The 23,354-nt window shown below is 40.1% G+C and overlaps 1 protein-coding gene across 3 annotated transcripts in view; it reads right to left on the reverse strand.

Annotated features, from left to right (window-relative positions):
- Positions 1–23,354, reverse strand: part of TMEM245 (transmembrane protein 245) — a 93,222-nt gene that overhangs the window by 16,561 nt on the left and 53,307 nt on the right. For all 3 annotated transcript variants that reach the window (XM_034664234.1, XM_034664233.1, XM_019796742.2), the window contains 5 exons: positions 23,263–23,353; positions 16,306–16,404; positions 14,222–14,353; positions 10,475–10,597; positions 10,200–10,345 (listed from right to left, as the gene is read on the reverse strand). In XM_034664234.1, coding sequence (XP_034520125.1) covers positions 10,200–10,345; positions 10,475–10,597; positions 14,222–14,353; positions 16,306–16,404; positions 23,263–23,353 — 591 coding nt within the window. The remainder of the gene's footprint in view (positions 1–10,199; positions 10,346–10,474; positions 10,598–14,221; positions 14,354–16,305; positions 16,405–23,262; position 23,354) is intronic.

Below are 23,354 nucleotides of genomic sequence, written 5' to 3' on the forward strand. Positions count from 1 at the left end.
AGACATATGCTTTCACTGCTTTTCAGTATGTGCCTAGAAATGGAGATGCTGGGTCATCTGGTATGTTTTAATTCTGTAAAAACCACTAGCAATTTCTTTGATCTCTCAATTCAAAGAAAACATAGAGTCCATGACGATCAGCCAGCAGTCACTGCCTGCTATATTACACCACATCCCTTCGAGGCGTGAGGCTAAATTTCATACTTATGGTATTAGGAGGGTGAATACTGGCAGAAAGAGCAATTCAACCTCATGAAAAGCTAAATGCCCATGCATCCAAATCTTCTCCTAACTGACCCAGTGCACGCTGCGTACCCAATAAATAAGAGCTGTTACCAGAGCTATCGCAGTCCTACTTCTCGAGACAGTACACTTCAATGATGCTCAGAGGAATCTGATGATGAAGACTCTAGAAAGTTGTAGTACAAGAGCTTAGTGTATCTGAATTGAGAAGGTTAAGTTCAAGAGACACTAACATTTGCTAAGCACCCGTGGGGAAGGCTGAATAACAGGCCCACAAATATATCTACATCCTAATGCCCAGTCCCTGTGAATATGTTACCTTACATGGCAAATGGGACTTTGCAGATCGGGTTAAACTAAGCATTCTGAGATTAGGGAGATTATCCTGGATGACGGGGTCAGCCCAATGTAATCACAGAAGTCCTTATAAGAAGGTGGCTCTGATAGAAGACAGTGGTGATGGATGCACAAATTGTGAATATACTAAAACCACTGAACTGTATACTTTAAAAATGGCTAAAATGGTGAATTTCATGTATATGAATTTTATCTCAATAAAAACAATTTATAAAAAGAGGGAAGCAGGAGAGTCAGTGTTAGAGGAGACATGAGGATAAAAGCAAAGGTCAGAGAGAGAGACATTTGAAAATGCTACACTGCTGGCTTTGAACATGGAGAGAGGGTCATGAGCCAAGGAATGCAGGCAGCCTCCAGAGACTGGAAAGGGCAAGGAAACAGATTCTCCCCTAAAGCTTCCAGAAAGAACGCAGCCCTGCTAACACCCTATTCTTAGGACTTCTGACCTCCAGAAATGCCAGATTAAAAAAAAAAAAATCTATGTGGTTTAAACCACTAAGGTGATGGTCATGTTACAGCCTCAATCAGAAATTAATACAACCCACCACATGCCAAGCACTGAGTTACATGCTTTGCCTATGTGGTTCCACTGACTCCTTGCTGGGTCCCCTCATTCATCCAGAAAAGAGACTCCTGGTCAAAAATCAAATAAATCTGTTAAGCTGAAAGTGCATATGCACTTTTCTTTTGAAAAGAAAAAAAAAGAAGAAGAAGAAGCAGAAAGCTCAAAATGAGGGTGGGGGCTGGGGGGGTGCTGCTAAGCTATTTACAGGTCAAAGGGGAGAAAACTCTTCTGGACATTGTTAGATCTGGGTACTACGTTGCTCTGGTATATTAACTCCCAATCAAGGCACCCAACTCACTAAAGGTCAAGATGTTGGATAAAGATGTATTTTTGGTATCCAGATTCCTATCATATATTACTAAGATATTCACCTGCAGGCCAAACACATGCTTAATGGTCCTCAAAGCCAAGACACCACCAACAGAAGCCCGGGCAGCTGCATGACACCTGCGTCTGGTTCTGGCCAGGGCAATTGTTTGACAGTGGCCATTCTAGCTGCCCACTTCCAAAGAGGACTGGGGCTCAGTATACCCATCCTGAGATAAACTGGGATCCTATTCACCCTATTAGAGTGAAATGTTGTGGAAAAGACAACATGGGGCTGAGGAAGAGGAGCAATGAGAGATGCCACAAGGCACATACAGCGCCCACAGTGTGTGCATCCATGCCTTGCTGGCACAACTCCACGACCCACTGCGCCACCAGATGTCTGGGCTTTTAGTGAGTTGGGTGTCTAGACTGGGAGTTAGTACACCACACTGATCTAGTACAGATCCAACAATTTCAAGAGGGTTGTTATTGCCTTTTTACGTGGAAGAACTCAGGCCCTCATTTTGAGCCTTTTTTTGTCCTCATTTGTTAAAAAACTGAACTATACTGCCAGTTTGAAAGATTCTCTTGATATCTGAACAGAGGTCTCTTTTCTGGATGAATGAGGGGACCCCAGAGGAAATCAATGAAATAATATATGCAGAGCACGCTTGGTGCACAGCAGGTGCTCAGCAAATGTCAGGTAGAGGATGGATGAAAGAAGAGACAGAACTGGAGGCCATGAGCCCAGAAGTTAGGAGACTCCGAGAGGTAATAAATGAAACGAAAAGAGTGGTGGTGAGGAAGGCAGCAGTCAAAAATGCTGTAATACGTGAGAAATGTTAATGAAGGCAAACAAGATGTGGATTCGGCAGAAAGAATACAGAAACAGGGGTCATGAGACCTTTGAGAGCTCTGGCTCTGTCACCAACTGCTCTGGAATCCATGTTCTGTCATGGGTTAGCGGCATGATCCTCAAAACTGTAAAACCTCTCTGAGCTTCACTTTCCTTCGTTGTAAAAGAGATAACAGAGACAAGCATTCACTTCCTAATGTTATTATGAAGATTAATAATGCAACTAAAGTGATAAGCTTAGTGACTGGTGCACAGTAAGCACACATTTAAGTTGGTGCTATTAGAGAGCTGCGTCATTATTACCAATTAGCATTAATTCAGTAAGGCTAAAAATAATGCACATAGTAACTTCCTGTTTACTCCTTGCAGTTTTTGGAAGTATACCAGTTTTCGCTGTGTGCTAAAGAGATACAGGGTATGGCAAAGCTGGGAGTAGAAGAACCATAACACAAAGTCTTAGATTAATTATTTTAAATTGTAAGGTACTGAGGAAGCTACATGAGCAAACACCCAAAATACTGTGTATATAATCACTCATCTCTCAGGTTCTTTGGAACCTAAAATTCAGAGACTGCTAGAAATTGTTCATTCTCATAACAAAATACAACTTTATCTGACACATAATTAATGACATGCACAATACAGTTGAATAGGTTACCAGAAATCACAAGTTTAATCAATGCAAAGAGTATTTATTCCTTATAATCATACCAATGAAAGATCACTTGCTCATTTCACTCACTGATATCAACCCATTAATCAACCCTCTTTGGATACTCAAATTCAGTGAGCATTTTCCTATCTTGCCATCAAAGAAAGACAGTATGACATCATCAAATCTCTTGCAAAAAAAATCACAAAAGGGGCGCCTGGGTGGCACAGCGGTTAAGCGTCTGCCTTTGGCTCAGGGCATGATCCCGGCATTGTGGGATCGAGCCCCACATCAGGCTCCTCTGCTATGGGCCTGCTTCTTCCTCTCCCACTCCCCTGCTTGTGTTCCCTCTCTCGCTGGCTGTCTCTATCTCTGTCGAATAAAAAAAAAAAATCACAAAAGTTCTGACTTGCGGCATTTTCTAAGGGTGGTTACATATGACTTGCGCTGCATGAACGCATGGTGCCAGTGGAAGTTACCCTCCCTTCATAACTGTTCACAACCATATGATCAAGCACCTACTACAGAAATTCACAGAAAACCCACATCAAGCTCATCAGGCTAATATGCATGTAACATTTAGTTTTTCCTCTGCTGTCTACTTCAATCCTCTCTCCTGAATAGGGTATTTGCCTATGCCCAGTCTTCTGGGACCTCTTTTCAGTGATTCTTCAAAGACCATTGACATTGTTCAACTACATCTCCAGGCTTTCCTAACACTCAGCAATTTAAGAAAATTAAATTCAGGGGCGCGTGGATGGCACAGCGGTTAAGCGTCTGCCTTCAGCTCAGGGCGTGATCCCGGCATTGAGGGATCGAGCCCCATATCAGGCTCCTCCACTATGAGCCTGCTTCTTCCTCTCCCACTCCCCCTGCTTGTGTTCCCTCTCGCTGGCTGTCTCTATCTCTGTCATATAAATAAATAAAATCTTTAAAAAAAAAAAGAAAAGAAAAGAAAAGAAAATCAAATTCAGAAGATCCTGTTCTTTTCCTCAGTCAAGCTGGTGCAACACATCTGATTTAGCTCAAGGGATGAGGCTGATACCAGCCATAGAGCTGGAAGCTCCCCCTTTCTAACAAGGCCACATCCTCATTCAGAAACCTTCCACTGTTAGACTTATAGACGTTCCCTTGCCCCGCGCTGTATGCACACCCAAAAAGGGCAGGACTCCCTCTATTGGAAGGCAGGCTCCAGGGCACCCAATGCAGTCAGGTCCCACCTAAGCATACCTCTCTGTGAATAAAAATTCCAAGTACATTCACAATCAGTTGTTGTCTATGTTTTCCCCTAATAGACGCTATTGTGGATTTATACTGTGCGGCACTAAAGGTGTGTGTCCATGCCTCGTTTACATAACTGCATGGTTGATCCTTAAACAACATGGGTTTGAACTATGCGGGTCCACTTATGTGGGGATATTTTACAATATGGTATATATCTTCTCTTCCTTATGATTTCTTTAATAACATTTTCCTTTCTCTGGGTTATTATACTTTAAGAATACAGTATATAACAAGAATAACATACAAAATATGTGTTAACTGACTGTTTATGTTATCAGTAAGGCTTCTGGTCAACAGTAAGCTATTAGCAGTTAAGTTTCTGGGGAGTCAAAAGTCACACACGAATTTTCGGCAATGCAGGGGGTCAGTGTCCCCTAACCCCCACATAGTTCAGGGATCAACTATGTATCTAATTCTTCTGCACCAGGGACTTGAACTAGTTTTAGATGCGTGGTTAGGGGCACCTGGGTGGCTCAATCAGTTAGTTGAGTGCCCAACTTTTAATTTTGGCTCAGGTCATGATCTTGGAGTCATGGGCTTGAGCCCTGCATCAGCTCCCCACTCAGCAGAGTCTGCTTGTCCTTTTCCCTCTGCTCCCCTTCGGCTCACGCTTTCTCTCTCTCTCAATTAAATAAATAAATCTTTAAAAAAAAAAAAAAAGAGCCTGGGGGCACCTGGGTGGCTCAGTCGGTTAAGTGTCCACCTTCAGCTCAGGTCATGATCCCAGGGTGCTGGAATCGAGCCCCACATTGGGCTCCCTACTCAGCAGGGAGTCTGCTTCTCCCTCTGCCCCTCCCCCTGCTCATACGCACATGCGCGCATGCACTCTCTCTCTCAATTATATATATTTTTTTAAATCTTTAAAAAAAATGCCTGGTTAGGTTAGGATTTAATTCTTAACCAGGTCTCTCCTTACCCTTTACAAACTCAAAGATGAAATTTAATTCTTTTACAAGTTAACTAATATTTTCCTTCAGCTCTCAGCCCTCTCTCACTTCTGACCAAAAGGGTGTTCTTGTAGGGAGAGATGGTGAGGAAGCTTAAAAAAAGAAAAAAAGAAGGGCGTTGTTGTTACTTCTCTAAATAAGTGAGAGAAAACTGGCCAGACAACCCAGGATTTGATCAGATGACTTGGATTAATGGAATGAGACTGAAGCAAGGAGGGGTTTCAGGAGAATGATAAGCCACAGTCAAGCAGCTCCATGCCCTCAGAGGACACCAGGCTCTAGACCATAAACAAGTAGAGCACACGTGTCTAAGGAAGAAGAAAGGAAAGAGTCCAAAATCAAATTCTGCCTATTCCCAACACTTCCTTACACTGGTTCTGCCCTCTTTTCTTTCTAAAGGTCAAACAAAAGACTATCAGATTATTGTTCCCTCAGGAAACAGCCAGGAGCTTGACCTTACCAGGGTTCTACCCTCACTGTGATATACTGCCCCTCCAGGGAAGGCTAGGTAGTAGATAGGGCAGGCCAGCTTCCAGAAACACAGCAGATAAAATTACCCATCAGAGAGAAGTATCCCCCAGCTCTCTTCATTACTACCTAACCTCTCTTGAAAAGTTACATCTCCTTCCGTTTCCTGGTTCATCTGCCCCAGAGACCCAGCTCCACCGTGAAGCATACAGAAACCTGGCTGACACTGGATTTCCCCATTGCAGAGGGGAATGGTCATGCCGCACGAGCAGACCGAGTGTGCAACTGAGGAGCACAGGGAGCGGCCGCTTCTGTGGAAGACTTCCATCCCCACTGGAAAAAACAGTGAGTCATTGTCACACACAGAAGCATCCAACGGTGACATCACATTCAATCAACTGGAGTCCTTGGCAGTAGAAATATTAATTCAATATTTTTATACATTAATACATGGTTTTGTGTCTTTGACAGTGCCCACTGATTATGGATGCTTACTCCAATGCTAACTAAAAAATTAACAAAGGGCTGTTTCAATCATATAGACAAATAGCAAACATTTGTATCTCAACGCTAATTCAATTATAAGGCTATTAAAATTAATTTAACAATTTTTAAACAATGGGAAACTAAATACAAGACAAAATGTCCTAAGGTCATTTCCTTGGAAACTTGACATAAAGGTTTAAGATTATTAGACTGATCTATAATCAAGTAGTTTAAAAAGGGATTATTCTTACTGAGTTGGTTATTATTTAAGAACTTCAGTTAATTTGATTTTCCCAAACATGCATAAGAGATTCTGTTTCTCTATCCCAGTGTTAGGAGAGCTACCTCTTCAAATAAATGAAAATATATTTTCTTACAGCTTTAAATCTTCCTTATACATTTTAATTTAAACAAATGCTTATAATCTTAAACTCATGAGAATTTCTTTCCAATGAATATTTATTCAAAGTCAAAAATGGAAATACTGATTTACGGAATGATGGACACTGATTTTTTTTAACCCAAATACTTTTAATTCTCCAGAGTTAGGGGGGGTAGAGGTGAGAAGCACATTCACTATCAAAAAAAAAAAAAAAAAAAAAAAAAAAAANGAAATCTCACAGTACATACATCCTCCCATCTAATTCGTAAGTAGGACTCCCCCCCAACAGCACTGAAAAGCTGTAATCCCACAAGCAAGAGCCATACCCGTGTGCATGCACTCATGTGAAAATATCACACACACTAAATTGCACGGAGGCCGTGACAACATGCAACTTAGTAATGTGCAATATCTCCACCAGAGCAAGCAGAATGGGAGCATCGGGGGAGAAGGGTGCGATGCAAACATTCAGGACACAACATGCTCTACAGGGACGAAAATGGTTTGGGGATAAGGGATGCATGCCACTAACTCAAAAATTCATAAAATGAAAACCCAACTGAATACACAAACATTCAATTTAGAAAAAACACTTACTTATTCAGGACTGAGAATCATAACTGAGGTTCAAAAATTCAACAAGATGGTGATCAGAAAGTGGCCATGTATTTCAGAAGGTGAAGCTTCAAGAGCCAAGACACTCTGGCTGCCTGGCCGTGCAATTAACTCCCAATGTTAACTCCACTTTCAACTTACTGATAGATCATATAAAACGAGTTGAATGATTTTCACTTGACCGCAACAGTGATAACGACTAATGGTTGATGTTTATGAAGTCTGATTTCATTGATGATTTGCAGACTAAATTACACTCTCAGGACTTTATAATAACATATTCATCATCACTTGTATAATATTTTTCCTCTTAAAATCTTTGTCCATGAAGAAACATATTCTATCTTGAACACAATCCTTCAGAATGAAAAATCTGACAAGAGCTCTGAGAACTAGAACTCATTGTTATCTTACATATGTGGGAAGTTTCTTCAGAGGCATTGGCGTAAAACCTGTCCATTTTAGGTCTTGAATTTGACCCAGTAAAGAAAGAGATAAAAAGCACCTGGACTGCTAAAAATTGTTTTAAGTTATAATCTTCAATTTACATAACTTGATATAGTGGTGGTTACACAAATGGTCCAGACAAGTTATCTAGTCTGTACTGTATTTTTCAGTTTTGACAACCATTAAGATTATAGTTCTGGTACTGAGGGTTTAAATTTTTTCCTATATTAAAAATATGAGAAAACGAATGGTTTTTTATACCAGTATCCTTTGGAACCAAGACATGGGCTACTGTTACAGTGCATAATTAGTGTTTACAATCCCAAGAAGATAACACAAATCTAATTTGTGAAAAGGGACATATATATTCCCTCTCCCTGTAGATGACCATACTCTTTCTAATCTCAAATTCCCTTGTGAGCCAAAGACCTGAATTTTTAGCTGCCAGCCTCATGTGTCCATTTGAACAGTCCTAACAGGGCCACAAATTAAACTCATAATCTTATGTCCCAACCAGCTCCTCCTGGAAGAAAGCACCATGATATACCAGAAGGATATGTGCTTGCTTGCTTGCTTTTTTAAAAGTTTTATTTTTAAGTAAACACTATACCCAATATGGGGCTCGAACTCACAACGCTGAAATCAAGAGTCACATGTTCCACCAACTGAGCCAGCCAGGATATGTGCCCCAGGATATGTGCTTTCAATCAGCTGGACCAAGGTACAAATCACAGCTCTGCCTACCAATTCCAAGCAACCATGACATTAAAGAATTAAGTTTAAAACAAAGGAGCTGGCATATTTGGTATGAAAACAAAACTGACTGGAATGACAGAGGACAGCTGACCAGTGGTTCACTCTAAGAAAGCAGAACAAGAGAAAATTCAAGAACTGTGATTTGAAAACAGAAAAGCTTTTGTGAGAATAAGAGTCAGTGTTAATAAAGGTTATTTCAGGAGAAAGAAGTGTCTCTGAAGTTCTTAATGGGACAAGGTATATATTTTTCTATAAAACTTGGCTTTAGTCACATTGACTAAAGGATTCTGCCAACCTTTGACATAGTTGATTCAATAGTTTCAGCCTACTGGAAAGGTAGAAGGTTATTTTTCTTTTTGGTTGAGTTATTTACATAAACTTCTTTGAGTCAGATAGAGGTCACTTAGATAAACTGACCTGAATTTATTGCTAGAGTTTTCAACATTTTATTTACTCAATAAAGATGATACCCAATGATCATATAGACTTAGAAGGGATGCTAAAGCTAACAAGTGTCTTCCCTGAAGACAGCTTCACCCTGAAAACTGTTACATTAGATAATACACTCCCAAACTTGGAATCTTTACATGATGGCCACGCAGGGATACCCAACAGCACCACAGAGGATAAGGGCATTTTAAAAAATCCTACCTGATGGCCAATAAAGGAAGCAAGGTATTGATGAAGACTTTACCCAGGCCTTACTAGTGGGAAAAAGAAAGATAACCCAGCAAACCTTCTAGAGAGAATATATTTTAGGAACATGCATGTTATTTGAATATATTGAGGGTTTTCCAGAGACCAAAGTGGTATCCTCAACCACTTGTTAAATGAACACAATGAAGAAATAAGCCAAGATCAGTCAAACAGAATTATCAGGTCAAATCAAGATTTCCATGAAAGACTAGTTCCAAACAATGCTATTTCTTGAAAGTAAGTAGAAACATAAATGCCAACCAAAGATCCACTATTCAAGATAAGTTTAAGACCACTTAGTGAACAACTTACTAGAAAAAGAAGCTCTGATGGATAACATAAGGATTTAACTTGGGCAACTATTCATAGGCAGTAAAAATACGGTAGAATCCTAATGAGCTAAAAGCAATGGGGGACAAGGGTGGGGAAGGAGCTGAGATAGGCCTGGTCTGCAAAAGGCCTTTCCCTATCCAAAATGACAAGGAGGAAAGGGGGAAGAGGGGGCGAGAAGGAGCCAATGACTTGGAAAGCGCATATGAAGAAAAAAGTTGAAGACTCATCTCATTCAGAAGCCAAGCCTGCAATACATGGACCCCACAAGACATGATGGAAGTTTCTGGCCAGAACCTGTGATGTACACACAGCCTATGACTTGAAAATAACCAGAAACTTTGTATTTCTAGGATCTGATCTACCTCATGCAAGGGGCACAGCCTAGCTAGAGAGGAAGAGCGGAAGAAACAGAAAGATCATCAACTGCCCCTTCCTGGGCAAAGCTGCAGTAACTGAGAACCGGAGGACTCCCAGAGAAGGGGAGGTACACATGTGGTGCCAGAGGGGGCTTCTCCCCAGCGAGTGACATGATGACAGGAGCTGCAGCCAGAGCAGGAGCCTTCAGTGGGGGAGAGCTGTAACTCACAGGACTGACAGCGGGAAACTGAAACTGAGTTATTTTTCTTACCAACGCTTACACTGCTCACATTATTCTCTCAAAAGGAAATAAAAATTTTTGAAAATACCAGGGTCCGTCACTAGTTTAGCACCAGATGTTATTAGAAATGCTCGGGACACAAAACAGGCTTCTCCCAGAAAGCAGTTTCTGATGGAAAGAAGAACAGCATAAATCTTGTCCCTACCTGATAGCTTCTTCCACAGACTGGCCAATAATATTAGAAGAAGGACCTGGCTGAGACAGTGGTGTCAGGCTTATCACCCACTTCACTGGCTTGTAGTACTCATCACTGGAACTTAACAGATAAAATAGTGTGGTCAGGAAAATTATCTGCAAAACAAAGGACAGTATCTCCTAAAAAATCACATTTGGAAACTACAGGAAGGAAACATAAATGGAACCAAGAACGTGCTTTCCTGCGGAAGGAGAGGTGCTATGCACTTATCTCCCTGTACATACCAGAGACAGCACAAAATTGAGAAGGGCAGTCCCACTGTAGAAGAGGATGGTCAGGAGCGTTGTGACAGTGGTGAAAAGTAGGCTCACGTTCCGGCTCATGACAATCCACAGAGACTCTAAGATCTGATGAAGAGGGAAAGCTGAACATCAGAACTAATCCTCCAGAAAGAAGATTCCACAGCTCTCTGCTGTGCTTTTAGTACAAATGTGTGAGTACCAGGAACTGAAAAGAACGGAGTATTACTTTAAATGAAAAAAAAAATCATCTGAAAGCATGCGAACATTGAATAGTAAGGAAAATGGTTAAGAAAATCATGATGAACCTAAATCCAAATCATATTAGGCAGCCATTAAAGATAGCTCTATTATAAAATAGAAAAACATTTTCTGAAATACTGCAGCATTTAAAAAGCAGGAAATAAAAAGTTTATATACAGCATGATTATAACTATGTAAAAATGATATTTATAGAAAAAATACCTACAGGAAAATATGCCAGAATGCAACCTGTATAGGATCATAAGTGCAGACCATGAAAATTCTAGTATTTGTCTTATTAGCTGCCTCCCCCGGCCTCCAAACTTAGATTCACCTACAAACACAAAAGCATCACTTGGATGATTTCACTAAAATCATAAGAAAAGAAATGAACAGACAGGTCAAGGGCAGAACTCTGCAGCTGAAAATCTTTCTCCAAATAGATGATGACCCTTACACCAAGACTTACAGCATTCATCTAATGCATCATCTGCAAATTCACTAGAACCAGCTATTAGAAGTTATTAATACCCATTAAATATTACTAAAAGAAGGCGTACAATATCTATGGCACACCTACATGTTTTCATTTCCTATCTCCTCATGAACTTAAATTCCCTCATGATAACATCTGTTCCCTGTGACAGAAGCAATGAAGATGATATGATCTTTACTGTAAAGCCAGACAAACCGAAGCTCAGAGATTTTTTAAAACTTGCCAAAGGGCCTTGGAGCTAGTAAGCAGACCTAGACCTGGGACCAGAAGTCTAACGTCTGATTTTATTTTGGTGTGCCCTTTCCAAAACAGCAGTTCTGTTTTTTGTCCTATGTGCAAGTTATACCATCTGTTCTATGAAAGGCCTATCCATTCCTTTCCTATCTCAAATGTACCATTTATAAAGGCATATTTTGTTGTCCCTGGCGTTTCTTGCAAACCTCAGCTCCGTCTTCATGGGAGAGCTTTTGCAGGCTGATTTCATTTACAATAACTCCTTACAAAAAATCTTGAAAATGCTTTGCAATGCCTACGAAAATATGCATGACTGACCATTTGACCTTGTGGGATAAAGAATGAATGAATAACACCACTGATTCCAAGAAACAAATCAACAATGCCCTTACTTGTGATTTTTACATGCATTCTTTTGGGGGCTTCTGTCATTTTGGAATTTTTATCAAAAAAATTTTAAATAGTTTCTGGGTCACACTGATAGGAAATACTCTGTGGTAATTCTTAAGAAATTAACTGAATACATTAATTGTAGACTGGCAGTCTCCAAAAACCTTTCTGTGTACCCAAGAGGATTAGGAAGAAAGGTCTGGAACCTGAGAGCTACTGGACATTGTAAGTATGAAGGCAGAAATAAAAAATTTGATCAAGGGTTGACCTTGACACCTTAAGATTTTCTTCTGATGAGATACATAGTTATATTAAAGAATGTGATTGTTTTATACTCTATAAGAATGTGTGTTGCTATTTAGATGATGCAGAAAAATCAGTGAACCAATATTCCAAATAACCAGTGCATATCACAAAAACATGAAAAAGTAAAAGATCCATTTCTAGCCAAGATACATCAATGGACTTTAATATAAGACAGTCGAAAAAGTTTATTGATATGGCTTCAAATTCCACACTGCAACTAACCTTTAAGAAATACCGTTTGTGAATTTTGGTGTAGTATCAAAGAAAAGCCACAATTATCTGAAAGGCTATTAAAAGACTCCCCTCTTTTCCAACTACATATCTGTATAAGGCTGGAATTTTCTTCATATACTTCAATCAAAACAATGTATTCCAATTGACTGAATATAGAAGCAGATATGAGAATCCAGACATTAAACAGATTTGCAAAAATATAAAAGAAAGCCACTCTTCTCACTAAATTATTTTTTGTTTCGGGGACACCTCAGTGGCTCAGTTAAATGGCTGCCTTCAGCTCAGGTCATGATCCCAGGGTCTTGGAATTGAGTCCCGCATCGGGCTCCTTGCTCAGCGGGGACTCCCTGCTTGTGCTCTCTCTGTCTCTCTCTCAAATAAATAAAATATTTTTTAAAATTATTTTTTGTTTTGGAAAAAGGTTACTTTGCAGATGCAAAAAATGTGTTATGTTAACATGTAACATCATTTTTAGTGAATTGATAAGTATTTTTAAAGTTCTCAGTTTTAACTGCTGATACAATAATAATCAACAGAACCCATATAAACACACACTCTGGAATCCTCAGACCAAACAGTTTCATGACCACTGGACTAGAGAAAACAGAGGGAGGGGACTATCAAAACCATAAAGTCTTAGAACTGAAGGAGATGAATTTCTAGACTTAACACCAAACTGTGATAGCTGTATTAGGTGCATGGGAGGAAGGGCAAGTGTGAGTGTGGGGTGGGGGGAGTGGGGGGGACAAAAGGAGTTGTAAGAAAATCCCAAAGGTGGTGTAAGAGAGCATGGAGAGGCTTCAAAATCATATCTTTATCTTCATCTTCCATATCAGGAAGCCAAAATATAATATCGAAAATTGCAAAACCAAAAAAGACCAACATAAACCTTATTTTGGAAATTCAGAGGTAAATACCCAGAGAAAGCTAAAAGAATTGATAGCTGTTTCTAGAAAATGAGAATGAAGTGGGGAAGCACAAAGCAGGTCACTGTTGTTTTTTACTAAAAAATCTAAAATATTTCTGACTATCCATTATGGTCATCTATTAGTTTGATAAAAATTAAATTTAAAAAAATAGAGCATTGCAGGGCGCCTGGCTGGCTCAGTTGGTAGGGTGTGCGACTCCTGATCTCAGGGTTTTGGGTCTGAGCCCTGCTTTGGTTGTAGAGATTACCTAAAAATAAAATCTTAAAAAAAAAAAAAAAAAATCTAGCATTGCAAACTTCAACTTTTGTTAACTTGATGAAAGTCATGAGTCTATTCACAAGAAAATTTCTCTCGTCTCTGTGAAAAGCCACATGCCAAGACACTTTACCAAACACACTGTGGAACCAGGAGCTGTTCCTTGCTGCCTTTGACCCTTTGGCAAACAAGGCAGAGGTGGGTGGAACATGGCCAGAGAGTGGGTTGAGGAACATCCAGTCTCTCTAACGTAACCGGAACCATATTTCCATCTGCCAAAGACTTTGCCCACCAGAAAGGCCGTTCTCTCTCTAGGGGTCCAGCCTGGGGATGACCTACTCAGCGTAAGGGGACAAGGATACCTGCACCTCAGAATCTGAGAGTCCGCAACACTGTACACACGCTTCCTGACCTGGCATTTCTCAGTTACTCTTCAACCACAGAGGTGGCACCCGGGAAACTACTTACCCCTGAGGCCTACGGCTCTTGGACATCTTTCTAGCGCATTTATAACTCTCAAAATTGTACAGGTCATGGCATTAAAAACGGGGTAACTACAGGCCTCTAAGGGTGCAAGGAAAACTGGAAATTAGAATTTCTATTTTTATTTCTAAGTCCAGTTCAACTAAAAATACTACTTCTTACCGAAAGAAATGTCTCAATGTTCTCGTGAACAAAGGAAGCGATATCCTGCCAGTCCAGAATGTCTCCCAGCCAGCTATTCTGACGACTTATATGCATCTTGTGTCCTTTGTGCCTTCCAGAGTGCGTTACGTTCTATGGAATAAAATCGTTCAGACGTGAAATCTCCATCTTAACCCGAAGCATAAAAAGTATAAATACCCCATTTTGGTCTAGGTCCACTTGAGCACCTTAATAGTCACTCAAAGGTGAAAAATTGTGCATTATTTAAGAAATCGGCTAAGAACTCCACCTAAAGACCTGAACTATATTTTTCTGTTTACCTTCTTGATACCACGTGTCACCCTAGCTCAAGCGGTCCCTTCCTAAATACAGTTGTGAACACACTTCATTCCTCAAGATGTACAACTGCACACCAACACAGCATTTACTTTCTTTCTTCTTTTCAGCCCCTCTACCTTTTTTTGGGTCTCCCATTTTTGCTTTTTTCCTCCTTTCCTCATCTCATCTCCCTTATTAATCTTCCATACAAGACAAAGAGAGCAAGAGGGAGAGAATATACAGGACACCTAAAACTAATACATTATATGTCAACGATTTCTCAACAAAATGGGGGAAAATGAAAAAGAAACCAGAATGGGGGGAACCTAACTCTATATGGAAGACAATTACACTGACAAGAATGCAGGAACAGTTAAATTTGAAAGAGATATGAATAAACAAAGTGACCAGTGAGGTTAACATTCAGAAACAGAAGTAGTTCCTTGACATTTTGTTTGCATTCTGACACTTTTGCTACCGGCACAGTGATATCACTCTTCATTATGCAATGAAGACATTAGGTCCTAGTAAAAGACATAAAGAAAGGAATACACCTACCTACTTAGAAACCTATGCTTTTAAAACACTGCCCCTCCTTGATCATAAAATGAAGTTTTTTAAAGGGGGTGAGGGATAGAAAAAGCTGTCTGTAAGCAGAAGCCCCAGATATTGCAGAAGAAAAAGACACCTTTCCAATTGACCGGTTCTTCAGCAGATAACTACCTACAAATTCTTCAATTAGTTCTAACCGCCACTCTCTGAAACCCACAAAAACCAACGCTGTTCCCTCAGTTCATCCCAGGGCAAGAGTAAACACAGGTCACTGAGCAACAAATTCACATTTGAAATTGAGCTTTCCTCCCTTCCACTCCAAGTGAAGAGGTTGATATATACATGTTCCTCTTCTCTTTACTGTCCACCCTGTGAAAACTGACCACCAACTTGCCTCCTTCCCCACTGGGCAGTCATCTTCCACAGCACTGTTCCTGGAGGCCCACAAGCCCTGCCAACCCACATGACCCCAAACAACCAGCTGCTGTCAAAACCAGCATTTTTATGTTTAGTGGAAAATGGTATTATTTTCCGTCATACATTCTGAAGTAAGAGCACAAGTAACAGGTGCAAGGGTGATTAAAACTAAAGATCTCCAAACTTTGGAATATATTTTACTTCCTCGAAGAGAAAGTTCTTAATATCTAGAGCTATACTATCTCAAACAGTAGCCACTAATCACATGTGGCTATTAGCACTTAAAATGGAGGGAGTCCAAAAACGGCATTAGTACAAAATATACATCAGGTTTCCAAGGCTTTTAAGAAAAAAACCAGGATATAAAATATCTCATTAAGATTTTTTCTACTTGTTTACATATTGAAATGATAATATACTGGGAGTATACTGGGATAAGTGAAATTATTAAAATTAATTTCACCTGTTAGTGTTTTAGGGTGGCCATTAGAAAAATTAACATTGTATATGTGGTTTACGTTGCATTTCTACATAATGAGATGAGATGCTGTTGGTGATAATGAACGCCAGATGAAAAACACTACATCGCAGGGACTGGTGGGTTCCGCATGGAGATTAACCATCAATTCAAGCGGACTTTTAATGACCTAAAGTTTAAGACCTTGTAGCTTAAAAATTTCAATAAATGATATCCCAGTATTAATATCTACCTAATTAACATCTATCTAGACAATGAGTCTGTAAAATAAAAGGACTTTATCAGTTTACAGCTGAAATCCTCTAATAAAATAACTTACCTTTACAAACCAAGAATGATACAGTCTGTCCCAAAGTTCTAGTACTTGCTTTTCAATTACAGCAGTATTGTTCACCTTATCTCCCAGAATTTTATGAAGCTGGAAGAAATACAGATATGATCTGGTTTAATATTTCAGACAACAATCCAGTCAAATTAATTCATGCTGGGTCTTTATATTTGTTCCAAATCAAACTAAAATGTTCCAGACTATTTATTGCCTCTAGCCACCTTATGATCTTTTCTTAAACTCCACTCTTCAATATTCATAGCAAATTTCCTTGCCTTTCTTGGCTTTTTGGTTCCCTCTATTTTGGGGTCTCTAAGAGAGGTACTTCAGGTTGTAAGAGAACGGTCATATGAAGCCATGATCACTGACTTAGCAAATCTTATCTGCCCAGAGAAAAATCTGTTGCATGTGGCCTAACTGCTCATCCATTACACACAAATCTTATGTTACATTTATCACCAGTATAAGAATTACCGCAGAACTTTAAGTAAAATTTTAGGACCTTAGCTATAAATACAAACATTTCCCATAGTTCGCTGAAAGATGTCAAGTCTCAAGAGTTATGACTAACGAGACTGGCTTCAGGGTTTCTGGGATCAAGTACAGTGAGACAAGATAACTTCAAGGAAAGTTTTCATTATAATACCCCATGTTTTGTTATTAAAACCATAGCATAATATTAAATAATTAATTTATTCATTCATTCATTTGAGAGGAGGGGGAGAATTTTAAGCAGGCTCCATGCCCCATGCAGAGCCCGACATGGGGCTCAATCCCACAACCCTGAGATCATGACCTGAACCAAAATCAGGAGTTGGATGCTTAACCATCTGGGCCACCCAGGGGCCCCAAAGACATTTTTTAAAAGATAAATACTAATTTGTAGTCCCACTTTATTACCATAACTGTTTCCATTTTTCCATGTCCTCTGCAACTTTCTGCCTGTTTAGAGAGATAATTTAGAATTCTTCATCACTTCGTCACTAAACTTCATCTTTACTTTTAATGGTTCCACATTAGTTCATTAAGGTTTTCTTTTTTTTTTTTTTAAGATTTCATTTTTAAGTAATCTCTACACCCAACTTGGAGCTTAAACTCCCAATCCCAAGATCAATAGTCGCACGCTCTACCAAATGAGCAAGGCAGGCACCCCAGTTCATTAAGTTTTGGTATTACTTTATCATTACCTGATCAAGGAATAGAGAGATGGTTCCCAATTTTTATTGTCACAAGTAACATGGCAATGAAAGTCCTTATAATTTTTTTCCTATTATTAATAATAAGATAAATGTACAGGAATCAAAGGAAAGAGGCACTTTACTGGCTCTTGCTATGCATTGCTAAATTATCTTCTATAGGGATTATACCAATTAATATTTTCCAACACTGTATGAATAAACCAATTCTTCCAAAGCCTTATGGACTGATAAACTAATAGATAACTTAACAGGTGTAAGAGTGTAACCAATTATTTATACTTTTCTTCTTCAGTTACAAAAGTTACCATTTTTCCACATTGGTTTTCAATGTGTATTTTCTTTGGTGTGGCCTATCCATACCTTTTGTTCACTTTACACTGTCCTTATAAATATCTGAACCAGTTTTTAGACATATCAGATGCAAACATATCTGCCCAATATTTTCCTCTATATTTTATTTATTCATAACCAAATACAAATGAGTGAATATAATAAAAACCACTTATCTTTGCACAGTATTTTACAATTTACAAATGGCTTTCCCCTACATTATGTGATCTTTACAACAACCCCAAGAGTTAGGCAGGAAAAGGTTTTTATCACCTTTGTTCTTTCAAGATGAGAAAACAGATTTAGAAAGACCCATGACAGGCCCAAGGTCAGGCGGCTAACCGGCAGAGGCAGGATTAAAAATTCTAATGCTCTTTCAACTGCAGCATACATAACCTATGAACAAAGAACACCTAACACAGCAAACTGCCCAAAATAACTATAAGCCACAATTACTCCTAGTCTAATTTCCTTTAATTACTTTCAATTAACGACTGTCGGATACTCACAAACTTCCTGCTACCAATTCTTTCTGTCATTGTAAACTCAGTTTCTGAGATCCTGCTTTATCCAGAACTCTTCTGGATACCTGGATCCTGCTTTATCCAGAACCCATCTAGGCTACCCACACTTAAAGCACTATCTCAAACCTGCAATCCCTTTATCACAGCATGAAAGTGAGTAACTCTACAACACCACGACTTTTAAGGCAGAATTCAGCATCATTTCCAACTTGTGGTGCTGCCAACCACAGCAGAACCTCACAGACCCGGAATACCACCCTGTGACATTACAGGACGTATCCCAAGGCACAAGGAAGACAGGACCAGAGAGCGTGGGGCCTGATAGCCACATCACGGCTATGGGAGGAATCACCAAAGCACAGGTACTGCTGGTGGTACAGGAGATGCTCTTTGTATGCGGAAGACAATGAGGCGGAGTAGTTAGAACGCCTCTGAGAGCTGTGTAACTTAAGGTGAGTAACCTCATCTATAAAATGGGGATGGGGAGTCAGTGGGCAGTTCTCTGTTCTCACTTTGCTTGGAACCTTGACAGCATTTGCCACAGCTGACCAAGTCTTTCCTGAAACAGCTTCTCTCAGCCTCTAAGACACACACAGGTGGTTCCTCCCACCTCACAGGCTACTCTTCCTCAGTCTTCCCTGCTGGCTCGCTTCTGTGACCTTCAAAAGTATCAGTGCTCCAGGAAACTATCTTGGGTCCTCTTCTGTCTGTACTGTCTCCTTAGACCATGTTATGGGATAAACTGTATCCCTCCTAAATTCACATGTTGAAATCCTGACCCCCCACCCCCGCCAATACCTCAGAATGTAACTGTATTTGGAGACAGGGTCTTTACAGAAGTAACCAAGTTTTAAAACGAGGCCATCAGCGGCGGCCCTAAGGCAATATGACTAGCGTCCTTATAAAAAGAGATCAGGAGACAGACACACACAGACAGAAGACCATGTGAAAAAGACACTGGCATCTATAAGCTGAGGAGACCCCTCAAAAGAAACCAATCCCACCAACACCTCGATCTTGGACTTCCAGCCTGTAGAACCATGAGAAAATAAATTTCCGTTGTCTGAGCACCCAGCCTGTGGTACTGTGTTATGGCAGCCCTACCACACAACACAGTTCATCTCTACTGATGCGCAGAGTGAGGCACGATCTGACGATATTCAAATTTCCACCTAGAGCCCAGATCTCTCCCCCGAGCCCCAGCTATGTACGTCCAACTGCCTTTTCTGATATCTTGACTTAGCTATCTGATAGGTATCTCTAACTTAACATGCCCCAAACAGAATTACAGCTCTCTCTGTCTGCAATCCACCCCCCACTCGGCCCTACGCCCACCACCTCCAGGTCTTTTCATCTCAGGAAGTGGCACAGCTACCCTTCCAGGTGGGCTAATGAAAAACTCCCTTCCCTTTCACTCCATATCCAACCCATGAGTAATTCCTGTCAGAACCACCTCAAAAATATATCCCAAAGGTGACCATTTCTCTCAATTCCCACTTCTACCATCCTAGCCCAAGTCATAAACATCTCCCCTGGACTACCAGAATAATATTCTTTTAGCCGGCCCCCTGTCTTCTCCATTCCTGCCCATCTCTCCACAAAGCAGCCAAAATGAGCTATCAATTTCCTAAATCAGATCATATCCCTTTCTGCTTTAAATGTTTATCTTTGTAACTAAAATAAAATCCCAACTTCTTCTTATCATCTATGGCTGGTCCTGTCACCACATCCCCCATTCCAGCCACGCTGGCTTGCTTTCTTTCCTTCGACCAAGCCTGTTCCTATTTCAAAGCCTTTGAATTTTTTTTTTTAAGATTTTATTTATTTATTCGACAGAGATAGAGACAGCCAGCGAGAGAGGGAACACAAGCAGGGGGAGTGGGAGAGGAAGAAGCAGACTCATAGCAGAAGAGCCTGATGTGGGGCTCGATCCCACAGCGCTGGGATCACGCCCTGAGCCAAAGGCAGATGCCCAACCACTGTGCCACGCAGGTGCCCCAAGCCTTTGAATTTTCTATGCCCTCATCTTGAAACATTCTTTTCCCCGTGTTGGTGAAAGCATCACCTTGGAGACACTGTCAGGCATTCTAGCTAAGGCATCACCCTGGGTCACTCTCCACATTACCTGGTCACAGCACTTTTAGATCTGAAATGGTTACTTGTTGACATGTTTCATGTCTGCTCCTCTCACCAGAGTAAGCTCCGGGAGGTGGGTAACTCTGGTCTACTGCTTTTCCCAGCACTTAGAACAGTGCCTGGCATATTTGTGGACTGGCTGTCACTTTCTTCATTCTAGTCGTGGGAGAAGGGACAGAGAAAACCCATTCAAGACTAATTCTCCCTCTGTCTCAGGGCAGCATCTCCAGGTACAAACTTTAGAAAGAACATACTAAGCAGAAAGGTTAGCTCAAGCAAGGATGTCAAATGAAGAAAGTAAACTAGATTTGAGCAAACTGCAAACTAGCGGATCTGGGTAGAATAATGCATGAAGGATACAGGAGATAAGGCTGACAAGGTAGACTGGGGCAGGTAGACACGAACCTTCTCTGTTCATACCTAAACACACCCTAAAAAACTCTTCCTTTTCTGAGTATGACCTTTTCCCCTAGCATTAGCCCTTTATACACTCTAGCTCTTAGGACCCAATTCTCACATGATTTTTAGCTGCATGAGATCTAAGCTTATTAGAAAAGCTAGCCCTGTAGGGGCACCTGGCTGGCTCAGTAAGTTAAGCATCTGACTCTTGATTTTGGCTCCGGTCATGATCTCAGGGTTGTAGGATCAAGCCCCACATCAGGCTCCCCACTCGGCAAGGAGTCTGCTTGGGATTCTCTCTTTCCCTATCCTTTCCCTCTGCCACTCCTCCTCCCCCTCCCCACCCTGAGTGTGCTCTCTCTAAAATTCTAAAATAAATAAATAAATCTTTTAAAAAAAGCTATCCCTATAGTTTCAATGATACTTTTTTTAAAACAACTTTATTGAGATGATTTACACACCTTATAATCCACCCGCTTACGTGTACAATAGTTTCTTTCAGTATATTCAGAGTTATGCGACCATCACCACAATCAATTTTGGAACATTTTCGTTACCGCAAAAAGCAGCTCCATACTCCTTAGCAATCCCTCCCTCATTTCTCTCAATCTCCCCTATCCCAGAAACCACTATTTTATTCTTTGTCTCTATAAATATACCACTTCTGGACATTTCATAGAAATGGAATCATATGTATGTAGTCTGACTGCTTCTTTTACTTAGCATAATATTTTCAAGGTTCATCCATATCGTAGAATGTATCAGTGCTTCCTTCCTTTTATGGCCAAATAATACTCCATTATAGAGATATACCACATTTTACCTATCCATTCATCAATGGACATTCAATGGCTGGTTTTAGGTATTATCCCCGTGTCTTCCAAATCGGGACCATGAATATGTTACAATCTTTGTTAGCAATACCCACCTCTCTTCAACTGTCTTTCCTTTTCGATTCTTCAGCAAAAGGTTTCAAACTTATCTTTTCTCTAAGTATTTTGAAATTTATTTCTATAAAAATCTAAGGCACATTTTCCAGCTCTTCCCAAATAGGTAAGGATTCCAGAACTCAAATAGATAAACCAAAAAACTAAATGCTATGCTGTCAGCGAGTAAGTCAGCCAACATAGTTCTAGAGGTCTAAAAGGCTTCTGCAATTGCTGGATCTTCTTCTGATAGTTTGGAGATCTATACCCATAAACTTATCTCTCACCTACTCAGCAAATATTTTTTAAAGACTTCCATGTGGCATTTGATTAGGTCACCTGGTATGGACTCAAGAAAATCAGTTACACTGATCTTTCTTTTAACTTTTTCTCAACCACAATTCCATCCTTAGATTACTACACACATGTGTACCGTGTAATTGTCGAGATAACCTTTTTTTGAGATTTTGTTTTTGAATTTTGAACAAGGAATCACATACCAATACTTTTTTCTGGGCGTACATCTCACTGCAACAAATCTTGTCAATCCCTAGATGTTCCTAATTACTTCAATATGTTAAAACTCCAACCTACTTTCTTTCCCATAGACAATACTGGGGAGGAGGGAGCATCCCAAATCTGTATCATGGAGTCTGACCCTTACCTGCAGTAACTGTGCCTTATCCTCTGTCCTTAATTCCCTCCACAAAGCTTCAGACAAGCCAATCTCCTCAAGCACACTCCCGCCTCCACATCTTGGCTCACATAAATATACCTTAAAATACATGATTCCTTCTCTATTCGTCTAAAACCTATCATTCCTTCACAGTTTATCTCAAGTGCCACAGTAAAGCACCTAACTCAGTTCTGGGCATGCACTTCTAGCATGCTATAGTAGAGAGAAAACGGATTTAGAATTAGTCTTCAGTTTGAAACCAAGCTCTGCAATTTACTACATGACCACTGGGAATTTACTTAGCCTTGGTAAGCCTGTTTCTTCCTCTATAAAGTGGGCCAGAAAATTTAGACTACTACAGGTTTCTTGGAAAGATTAAATGAAACAAACTCGAAACTGCCAAGCAGAGTCACCAGCAGATAATAACATTTAATATTTGCTAAAAAAATTTTTTTTCTCCACAAAGCCTTTTTTGACCACCCAATCTTAATGATCATTCTGTCCTAATGCACAAAGAATGAATACCTACCTTGAACAAGAAGCAAAGGGCCAATGTCTCTGTTCAGGCTACTAGCACTATTAAATACAATCCTCCAGAAAGTCTACTTTCATTGTTAGGTTTCTTGACTTATAGGTTTAAGCCTATTTAAAAAACGGAAGCTGTTCTAAAGAGAATCTCTACTTACACTTCCTCCAAGCAGGAAGCCCCTACCAATGAAGACCCTATATTGAGAAAGCCACAGAGTCTCTTCCCTTACCTTGTGTGTTATCCATTCCCTTCCATACTGGTACACATTGTTAGCTGCAGAATTGAGGGCTCTTTGGACTACTTGAGCTTCAGGAAGCCAAC

Source organism: Ailuropoda melanoleuca, chromosome 7 (assembly GCF_002007445.2).
Source record: "Ailuropoda melanoleuca isolate Jingjing chromosome 7, ASM200744v2, whole genome shotgun sequence".
Lineage (NCBI taxonomy): Eukaryota > Metazoa > Chordata > Mammalia > Carnivora > Ursidae > Ailuropoda > Ailuropoda melanoleuca.